At 52.2% G+C, this 10,579-nt stretch overlaps 2 protein-coding genes across 3 annotated transcripts in view; one reads left to right on the top strand and one right to left on the bottom strand.

Moving 5' to 3' along the window:
- The window catches only part of USH1G (USH1 protein network component sans), a 10,485-nt gene extending 3,787 nt beyond the window's left edge, over nucleotides 1–6,698 (bottom strand). Inside the window, exon 1 of one of the 2 annotated variants that reach the window (XM_008640602.2) lies at nucleotides 5,925–6,698. In XM_008640602.2, the coding sequence (XP_008638824.1) occupies nucleotides 5,925–6,088 (164 nt within the window). In that variant the 5' untranslated portion in view covers nucleotides 6,089–6,698. The remainder of the gene's footprint in view (nucleotides 1–5,924) is intronic. The other variant, XM_017743288.1, reaches the window with a different exon arrangement.
- Nucleotides 6,699–8,624: 1,926 nt separating this feature from the next.
- Nucleotides 8,625–10,579, top strand: part of OTOP2 (otopetrin 2) — a 7,575-nt gene continuing 5,620 nt past the window's right edge. Inside the window, 2 exon segments of the mRNA XM_017743186.1 lie at nucleotides 8,625–9,269; nucleotides 10,267–10,576. Of these exon segments, the coding sequence (XP_017598675.1) occupies nucleotides 10,299–10,576 (278 nt within the window). The 5' untranslated portion in view covers nucleotides 8,625–9,269; nucleotides 10,267–10,298.

Genomic DNA, 10,579 nt, shown 5'->3' with positions numbered 1-10,579 from the left:
AAAGAGCAGGAGATCACAGGAGGAGAGGGACCTCTTTGCCCTGCTGCTTTGCACCTTCATCACTTTGTGCCAATGCACAAACCCCAGAAACAGCCTCATCCAGCACATTCACCCCCACACAGGGACCCCACTGCCTGCTTGGAACACTGTCCAAGGGGCAGCAGAGACAGAGAGGAGCTGCCCAGTCAGTGTAATGCCAAGTTTGCAATCCTCAGGTTTTACAGAAACAATAAAGCCTGTCCAGAGTTTAAGCTGGAAATTATTTGGACCCAGAGTATGAGCTTCCTAACTCCCTGAAAACTGCTATGAGGTGCACTCAGCTTTCTCTGTGGGAGCATGAGCTGTAACTCCATCATAAATGTGTTTTCACTAAATTCACAGAAACGTAGTAAGTACAACCTTGAGCTCATTGGCAAATTCAGCAAGTTAGTCAAAAGGTTCAAAACTCTGTAAGGCAAAAAAACCCCACAAACCCTTCAGGACTTCTGAGCAGAGCCTTTGACATCTCTCATAGAAGGAGAAAAAGGTTTCAAAGATGGGTGATAGGGAGGGGGAAGGCAGGAGATCACGGGGTTGAGAAGCCATGAAGCCAAGAAAAGGAGAGAAGGGAGCTGATGATAGTACTCTGGCAATGCTGAGTTCCCAGGAGCAGTTAGTCCCCAGCCCTTGCCTCTACCCTCGTAGTGACATGTCCAGGCTGGGAAATGCATGGGGAGGATAAATATTTGATGAATTGCAAGAGAAGAGTAAATTATTGATGGAGCTGGATTTAAAGAGCCAGTGAAGCTGTTCCACATGGAACTGCTGGTGCTGGTGGAGAGACTCTGGTGTGTGAAGGGCTGTTGGTTTGTTTGGTGTGCTCTGAAAGGGCACTTGTGTGCCTGGCATGTGTGGGCAGGTGAGCCAGGGCACCATGAGGGTCCCAGTGTGTACATGGACTCATGATGTGCACAGTGACTGAGCAGTGGACTCCCTGGAAACAGTCTTGCTCCCTAAACCAAGTGTGTGGATGCTCAATCCATAAAGTACCTTTTGGAGCCTATTCTCAGGTCTCTCTGGTTCAGGGCTAAGCCAGGGAGGTCTTGAGGGTTTCATATGTGCAGGTCTACTTTGCTCAGAGAGTGAGGGGAAAGAACATCCAAACCAGCTTTCCGTGGTCATTTCCACTGTCTAGAAGCAAGAGTATCAGAGCAAAATGAGATCTCTCAGGCCCTCTGCCCTATAAATGCCTGCCACAGGCGCTAAAATTGCATCAGAAGAAAAGAAGAACGGTGACTTGCAAAGTAGAGATGTTTGATTCAACTCAGATAATAAACATGAGGCCCTCCCTCTGGCAGGTGTCTGTCTGAGCAAAACTTCACCTCCGGGGTGCTGCACATGAGGAGATGCTGACTGCAGGGTCCACTAAGTGGGAACATATTTTAATAACAGGTGTAAAGTGCAGCACTTCTCAGCTTCAAAGCGTTTTCAAGCACTGAGTCAACTCCTGTAATAATCATTATTAAAACACTGTTAATTGGGCCCCTTAGGTGGACATGTGCATCTCCTGAGTCACTGCGTTTGCACCATGACATGCACACTCACTCCCTTCCTGCTGGTTTTTCCCCTGTGCTTCTCCCGTAGGATCCCAATTAGCCAGTGGGGAATCCAGTGGCACTTACATATGTTCTTCCCTGGCTGCATGTGTGAAGTTCCTCCAATAGCAAAGGGCTGGCTCACCCTTGGCTCTTGGCTGTGTGTGAGGCCTCAGAGCAGGAGCCAGCTGGGTGCAGAGTGTCTCTGGCTCCCATAAAATGGTTTTGAATAGAGGAAGAGTAAAAAAAAATAATTTATGGCTTGAGGAACAATCCTCACTACCTTCAGCATAGTCAGTCAGGACAATGAGCCAAGTAAAGCCTAGAAAAGAACAGAAAATATGAGGTTTTGGGCCCACAGCAGAGCTTTGGGTCCTATATGCCAAGTTTTGCCCAGGTGGTGGTAGCCCAAGGATTCAGCTGTTCTCCAAATTCAAATCCCAAAAAATCCAGCAGAGACACTGTAGATGAGGGTCGTGCCAGGGCTCTCTGCCTCTTGTCCCAGCAGAAAGCTGGCTGGCAGTTCCTGAGCCGGGTGACTGTCCATGCTGGGGCAGTGCCCGGGGCCACGTCTCCTGGCTCAGCACCTCGCCATGCCCAGGGCTCACCCTCACTCCCAGCAGACAGCTCAGGTGCCGGAAGCCACGAAGCTGCAGCAGTGCCCCACCCTGCTCCTTCACCTTCCCAGCAGGGAATGTCCCCACCAGCACAGCCAGGCTGCCCTGGCTCCCACGTGGCCTCCGGCCCTGTGGCGTGCAGAGGATGCACATCACCTTCACGTGCCTTTGCTGCAACCTCCGCTGCAACCCTGCCCTGGCTGGGGTGATGTGATGCCCTTGAGCAGCCTGGCTGATGTCAGGAGCCACCGTCACCCCCAAACCATGGCTGAGCCACCTGTCCCCTCTGCCACTGACATTCAAAGTATCCCCACCCCCTGTTTTTGTAAGAAGGGAAACTGAGGACCAGCTCTGCTGGGTGACAAAGCTGAGTGAGGACCTGCAGACACATCCTCACCTCTCCTGCTGTCCACTCCAAGGAAGTCCTGGCTGATCCCAGCAAAGGCCCCCAGACCTGCCTATAACTGGAGCTGGACTGGTGCCCGCCACGGCCACCGTGGTTCCTAATGAACCCCACTGAAGAATTACTGTGTCTGAAAAGCTGCAATGCTAAATGCCAGCTCGCCTGCCTCTTCCCAGCCATCATGTTAATTGAGTTTGTTTTCCTCACTGGAGCCCAGCCAGGAGGAAGAAAAAGGCTTTTTGTGTGGCAAACAAGAAGGATGAGCCACTGCTGATCCCTCCATCCCAAACCCTCTCTCTGTCCGTTGCAAAGGGGGCACAGAGGCACAGACACATCAGCAGCTGGTAAGGGCACAGCAATAAGTCTGCTTCATTACCCCTTCCATGTGGGTTGGGGCAACGAGCTTCCCTCAAGGATCTACCAAAGGATTTCTTTCCCCCTCCCTCTTTCAGCCTGACACCACAACCTGCTGAGCACATACGGATGGTGCTCCTTCACTGATGACAGAGCCTAGATGTGCCCACCTGCCTGGCATGACCATTAGAGCCATGATTTTGGCCCCCAGGAGCCCCCTCCCACAGTCCTGCTTTCTCAGGGTTTCTCTGGCCACCCTCACTAGGACATTTCATAACAGCCTGGTCCCAGCACTCTATGCCTTGGCTTGTTTGGGCACTGGCACAGCTGCCCAGAACTGGCAAGGAGATTTTGGTGTTTCTTGCTGCCCCAGGACTCCCCCATCACCCTCTGTGCTTTGACATCCCCATGCAACCCAGCTGGAGGCTCACCAGCCTGCTCAGACCCTGAAGATGCCTCCCACCCCATCCCTGCATGGAGCCAGGCCAGCCCCAAAGCCCCCATTCCCCTAGACACTGCCCCGTGCCATAGTCCCACACTCCCCTGCCTTGTAGTGTGGGGCTCTCTGAACCAAAGGAGGAATATTTTGGCAGCAGAGGCCAGAGAGCAATTCCCTGATATTTTGGGATACTCAGAGCCCTCCCTCTTGCCTCACAGTTGTTACTGTGCAGGTGTAATAGTAACCTATATAACACAGCATTAAGTTTCATCTCTGAACAAGGCTTAAATACTGTGGCACATCATCCTGGGCACTGGCAGAAAATTACAAGGTCTGCCCTCAGGCTCTCCTGGGTCTTGCACAATTGCACCTCTCTGGTACCCTTGTCCCCAGGCTGGTGCTTTCCCTGCCTCTCACAGGCCCAAAGCCAGCTCCAAGGAGCAGGGATGTGCCTGCCTCCATGCCAAGCACTTTGCTGGTCCCTCTGTGGCCCTAGGCAAGGATCTGACACATGGAGATGAGTGCAAGAATGCAAACACATCCTGCAGTCGCACAGCCACGTACCTTGCTCCACCATCCATCATGTAAAGGGCACTGGGCTTTTGCCAGGCTGTTTTCCTTGTCAGGAACAAATGTATATTAGGTTGTTAATTAAACAGCAGCCAGGCTGCACTCGAACACAATTTAAGCCCACAAGGACCTTTTAAGCCAATGTGAGTTTATAAAAGCAGCCCTTGGGCTTTGTGGAGAGGCAGAAACTGCTGGCTTGGATGGGGGTTGGCAGGGCAGGCAGGGGTGCTGCAGGGTGCCTTGTGATGGAGATGAGCAGTATGAGGAGATACAGTGTTATAAAGAGATTATAAAGTCAGTCCAAAAGGCTTTGCCTTTCTGAAGGGGCATTCATCCTCCGCTTGAGCCTTCCAGATTGACTTCTTGGCCATCAAAGTCTTTGGAACCATTTTGAACTTCAGGGTCTCATCCCCTGAGCCTTCCTCCCATGTCTCTCTGGCCCTGGCTAGCAATTCCTGTCCTGACAGGAGCTCTGGGCAGGTTTTTGCTGGGTGCAGTCTTTCCTGGGAGGTACACGGGGAGTCACAGAGCCCCCACCCAGAGAAGCATCACAGGGTTCTCAGCCCAGGACCATCTCAGGATGCTCCACTCGGAGCACTGTCTTGCTCTCTCCCTTCCAGACTCTGAAACAATCTTTTCCTGAACACACTCCTGCTGCATCAGGTGCTCAAGGACTTCTCAAAGCTACTCTGTACACAGCCTTTCTTCCCCCAGGATCTGAAAGGAAATGATTTACAATGAAAGGACAACAATGGATGGAGGAGCTCTGCCTGTGAGCACAGCTGGGGTACTGGCTGAAGGTTTTGCACAAGCAAGCCAGAGTATCAGGAGATGGCAAGAGCCCAGGAACAGGTACAGTGGAGATGTGGCTGGACAGGTACAAGAGCTGCTAACACAGCACAGGATGGACCAAAAATCCCTGCATGGGAGCTGACAGCCCCACCAAGCCCAACATGGAGAAGCAAAGCCCTTCCAAGGAGGTGTGATGTCCATCCAGGCTGCTGACCTCAGTACCATCCCTCAATATTAGCAAGACATAAATCAAAATCAGCACCAGCAACCTCTCAACACAAGGCAGAAGCCACTCCAGCTTGGATGGCTTTAGATGAGATGCTCAGAAAAGCTACTGGAGCAGAAGGAAGCACTGGGATGTGTCCTTGGGGGGTTGGTAAGAACTGGAGAGTCACAGACTGTCCCAGAAGAACTAGGAATGGCAGATCTTGCTTTAGCACAGACCTCCCCCAACACCAAGGCGTAAATCCCTCCAGTCTAACAGGTCCCCTAAATCCCACTCCCACCTCTCCACCACATCCACATTTAGGGAGCCAGAAACTCTAAGATTTGGCAGCCCAGGGTGAGGTACAGAGAGACAGACCAGTATGGAGCAGGCCCTGTGGGGGAGACTGGGCTTAAAGAAATCTGCTCTTGGAAAACCCGAATTTTCCAGGCTCCAAGTGTATGACAAGCTGCCCAGAGGTCACATACTGAGACCTTGCTTTGGGTAAAACAGACAAGTGCCACCCACTGCCAGCTGGCACTGCACACATCCCTCTGTGAGCATTCTTGGGACAGAGGGAGCAGTTATTCTCTCTGCCCCCTCACTTTAAAGGGCTTTTTTCAGTTCAGCAACAGAATGTGTTTGTCTTTACAGGAGCTGTAAAAGATTACAAAGCACTTGGAAAGGGCAACTCGTCCCTACCCAGGGTGCTGCAAGCAGGGCTGGGGGCAGGAGCACTTACAGGGTCAGAGGAGCTGGGAAAACACAGAGCAGTTACCAGGAGTGTCGGATTAGATTCAAAGCACCACAAGCAGAGAAAAGTAACAGCAAGGAGGACAGGAGCAGGGGTCTTATGGACAGAAGCCATAATTTTGTGGGGTGCACTGACCTGCGAGCAGGGAAGGGGGAAAGAAGGGGGTCTCAGCTACTCTGTTCCCCAGACCAGCACCGTGCCCTGGCCAACACTCACCCTCTGCTGACAATGAGGCGCAGGGCATCCAGGTTGCCGTGGTAGGCGGCCCATAGGGTCGGGGTCATGCCATCCTCATCCGGCGAGTTCAGGTCCTTCTTGGTGGCTTCCTTCAGCAGGTCCAGGTAGCCGTCCCGGGCGGCTCGGTGGTACTGGTCATTCATGGTGTGAAGGGGTCCCCGGGCCAGCACATGGGTGCTCAGGGGGTTCAGAGCATGGGCAGGGACGTGGGGCAGGGGCAGCTGCCAGGAGGGCCCCGCTCGCCTCGCACAGCTCCGCGTACCAGGACACCTGAGAAGTCCTGGCCGGGGAGGCAGGAGTTGTTCCAAGCCCAGCCAGCCAGGCTCCACAGCGCTTCCCCTGGGTCCTAAGCATCCTCCGGCCCCGGCTCCTTGTAACACGCACCAGCTCCACGGCACATTAAAAGCTCCAATTAAGCAGCATCGCTCTGTCGGGCTCAGCACGGGGTCACACAGTGACAATTCGCCAGGTTTACGTGTCCCCAAAGCACAGCAGGCTGTCAGAAAGGCTCTCCTGGGCTGTGTCCTGCCCAATATGCCTGTATTTCATAGCGACCCCATCTCAAGGAAGGGGCAGCAGTAGCCAGAGGAGGAAGAGTGGGTCAGTGGAGCACGAGCCCCCACGGCCTCCACTCACAGCCCTGTGATAGATAGTCCTGCTCTGTGCAGAGCTGGCTGAGAGCAGTTTGGTGACTGATTCCAAAGTAATACCAGGGGTGTTCACAGCTCAGCTTTTCCCATTGGAAAAAAAAGAGAGAGAGAGTGATACATATATATTTATATTTATATTTATATTTATATTTATATTTATATTTAATCTCCCTAGTATCACTAGGAAGACAACAGCAGACCCAGTCACCATCCCTGTCCCCCATCTACCCTGCCTATACCCACAGAATTCTGCTCTCCAAAGAATTGCACAACAAACTGCACAACAGGAATCTGATAAACCAAGGAAACTCATAAACGCTGGAAAAATTCCCTTCCTCACCTCTTTTCCCTCTCTGGAGACTAAAAAAAAAAAAACCCAGACTCTGTGTGTAACTCGGTACTTCACTGCGATGTGCAGGGGGTGCAGTGTTCGGCCTCTGGTGTCTTTTATGCTGACACAGAATTCCCGGCTGGGTGAGACCCTCGGGGAGCTGCACGGCCCCAGGCAATGTCTCCAGCACCGCATTCCCGGGTCCCGGGCACCCTCTGCTGTCGGAAAAGAGGGAGCCAAGCCTGGATGCTGACCGAAGCACGAAGCTGTCCCAATCCATTACGCTCAAGGGTGAATCGGTGGATTGTATCCCCTGGGACATGCTGACGTGGAGGAGGAATTTCCTGCTACTCTCTTGTTCGTTTTACCTGTCATGTCCTGACTCTGGGAATGGATCCAGATCTCCAGGGCCGGATCCTGTGTGTGTCACCATGGCCCTAGGACAGGCACAGGGTTTGTAGAGGGTGAAGGCAGAGCCATCAGATGGTTGAGAAATGGGAGGAGAGTGGAAAAAATGGGGAAAGACTGTAAGACAGCATCAGGAAGTCTTGAAAGGCAATGAGCAGAGAGGAGCTTAAACAGTGAGAAAGGCAGCTTATTTTTGTAAGGAAAAAAAAATGCCCCAAGACAGGAGGAGGGCGGCCCTAAAGCAGTGCCAGGTGCATCCATGCAAGATGCAGTGATTAATCCCCGGGTGACCGACACGGTGTCACCCTCCCGGCTGCCCGGGGACACCTGGAAGTGCATCAGAGCCAGGCTCTGCTCCCTGCGGGCTTTGCTCACCTCAACAGGTCGGTTTGCACCAGCTCAGCCTCCCTGGGCAAGTCCTGACGGGATGTAGTAGCCACGGAGGTATTTGTTGCTGGGATCCTTGCAGGTGAAAAGCAGCACAGTAACGCCTGCAATTCATTACCGGCGTTATTTAATGATTCTTGTATTGTTACTAATTAAGTTTGTTGCGCCGTACGGTGGCTGCCAGGGGGGGTGGGAGCATTGCCCGAGGCAGTAACGCTCTTTCCTCTGTTGCTGGCTGGTAAGGACGAAAGAGGGAGGATAAACCAGTGCGTTTAGCCCGAGGGGCCTCTGAACCTCTGGCCTCTGCAAAAGCACGATTATCAGCTCGGGTTTACTTCAGGGAGGCCCGGGCTTCCTCGGGAAAGGCCGCAGGCTGAGAGGAGAGCAACCACTTAGCCCAGCAGGCATACCTATGGATCAGCAGAGGCCAGGCAGGGCAGAGCCGGTGCTGCTGGTGGCAGCACGGGAGGGACGCACGGAGCTCTCCCTGGGCTCTACAGTGGATCCTGAGCTCTCCTTCCCCATCCCACACAATTCAGTGCTGCAAGAGGGACACGGTGAGCAGGCAGGAACAGTACTGAGGAAACACACAGCAAATGGCCCCAGCTCCGTGCTTGCCCTGAAGGGGGAAAGCAGGAGAGACATCTCCAAAAGAGGCATTTCAAGGACTAAAACTTGTCCCCATCCACCCAGAGCTGCCGTGGGACTCCTATAGCTCCCCCACAAAACATGCAGCTGGGTGAAAGGGACCTTGAGCAGAAACTGTCCCCTTACCAGACAAATGTTTGAATCATATCTGCCCTGTGGTTTGTGACATGGTTACTCCCTTGGAAGGAGAGGAGTTAAGGTCCTGAGGTCCAGAGAACAGTAATCCCACCCTGAAAAGTTAAAGGCAGTGCGTCAGCAAAGGGGAACACAAATCCCAGTCTCTAAATCCTGCCCTTCTCTAGTGCTAAACCTTCCTCGTTGATGACATCATGGGTGGGACAGGATTGAGTTTCCCTTGGCACTGAACAGGTACAAATGCAAATTTCTTCCTTTTCCTCAAGAACCTCCGAGGCATGGAGTGGACTGATTTGAATAGCACAGGGTGGGGCACAGTGTTTATCGTTCTCCAGTAAGCAGAAAGCCAAGCACAAAATCATTGCCAAAGATAAGTTCATCACCTAAACAATCTCCTCTCAAGGGAAGAGACCTCATGCATGTAAGGAGATGGATTTGGTGGGGTGGTCTTGCTCTGTGGTGACCATGACCCTATGACCAAGCGGTCCGTGCCACGCTTAGCAGTGTTGTCAACTCCTGTTCTCACTAGGCAAATAACCCTTATCTCCTCATCTCTCTCCAGCTTCCCCAAAATCAGCTATTGCACAAAATGGATCACATGAGTTTCTCTGAGAAGCCCACAAAGCCCTGCTGTCAGCTCCAGACATGGTATAAATCACAGAGACGTCCCAACGGGTATAAATTCCTCAACTGACCAAGCTGCAGCAACAGGGAAACTTCTCAGCCTGGCAGGAGCAGAGATTTGGATCCCAGGCAGCAAAACAGGTTGGTGGAATGGCTTTGTTTTGTCAGGAAAATGAATCCACGAACACCAGAGGTTTATGTCCAAAGAGGAGACAGAGGAGCCCTGCTACTTTATTTGAATAAAGGGAGAGGCCACGGGGCAGTTCCCCTGGGGTCTCTCAAATTGTTAGAGGACGCAGCCTCCTTTTTATCCTATTTCCTGGCTGCATTTCCCTCTGTCTTTCCCCATTGGCTGAGGTACTTAGGAGGTAGAGACTTCCCGAATCACCTAATACAGCCCGCCTTCTGATGTACACCCCCCTTTTTCTTTTCCTATGGAACTTATGGTTCTTCCCATTGCTTCTTTCATCTCTCAGTATCTATCTTTACCTATCAGCAGACCCACAGTTTGTTTGTAAAGACAAATCCATCGCATTCCTTTCAGTTTGGATGGTTAATTTGCTTTGTTTCAGGCTTTTCACAGAGAATCAATGAAATCCGAAACTTGGCAGAGGCAGGGGGGCTTTAGAGGACATGACAACTCAGGTAGTTCACACCCTTCCTGCAGGAACTGCTACAAACTATGATGGGATGGTCCAAAGATTCCCAGGGGTTTCTTACCTTGTGCTAGCCTGTTCTTCAGCAAGGAAGTATAACAATTTCTCAGAATGTTTACTGTTTGACATTTAGAATTCAAACCACACTGGCTGTTTGCCCCAGGATATTTGATCCTGCGAGTTCTTTTTGGTGCTTCTCCAAATCTTGCATCAATAAGCACATAAATGTTGTGTGACCAATTAAACACACTTGATTAAACTGACCTGGGATCTCCCCGAGCAAGAGCATCTTAAGCAAAAAAACCTCCAGGGAACCAGGAAAGGAAAGTTCAAAAATGAGCTCATCCCTCTTCTTGCACTCCCTGTCTCAGCCTTCCCTGTTCCTGTGATACATCCTCTCCTCCTCGTCACGTGTCCTGCTTTGGCCCAGTCCTGGGCCGTTCCAAATGCACCTCTCAGTCATGGGCCTCTCTTCCCAACAGCACAGACCCTCAGGCAGAGCCTTGGTTGAACCATGACCGAGGAGCCTGGGCTGAAGGACAGCGAGCTTGGACACCCCCACTCCAGCATGGGCTGCGGACACAAGGACGACAAAGCCAGCCTGGCTTCGAGCCAGATAGCATCTTTCAGCCACCAGGCCCCCTCCACTCCTGCCTCCAAGGAAGTGTGGAAGAAGGGTGGCCGCATGTTCTCCATCCTGCTGGCTGTGCACTTGGCCCTGCTGGCCTGCACGCTGGTGAGCAGTGGGGCTTTCGAGAAGATCGCTGTGCACGACTACGATGTCTTCTTCCTGCT

The sequence above is a fragment of the Corvus brachyrhynchos genome, unplaced genomic scaffold (assembly GCF_000691975.1).
Source record: "Corvus brachyrhynchos isolate BGI_N302 unplaced genomic scaffold, ASM69197v1 scaffold148, whole genome shotgun sequence".
In the NCBI taxonomy this organism is placed as follows: Eukaryota; Metazoa; Chordata; class Aves; order Passeriformes; family Corvidae; genus Corvus; species Corvus brachyrhynchos.
This window is presented reverse-complemented; position numbering and strand designations above follow the sequence as displayed.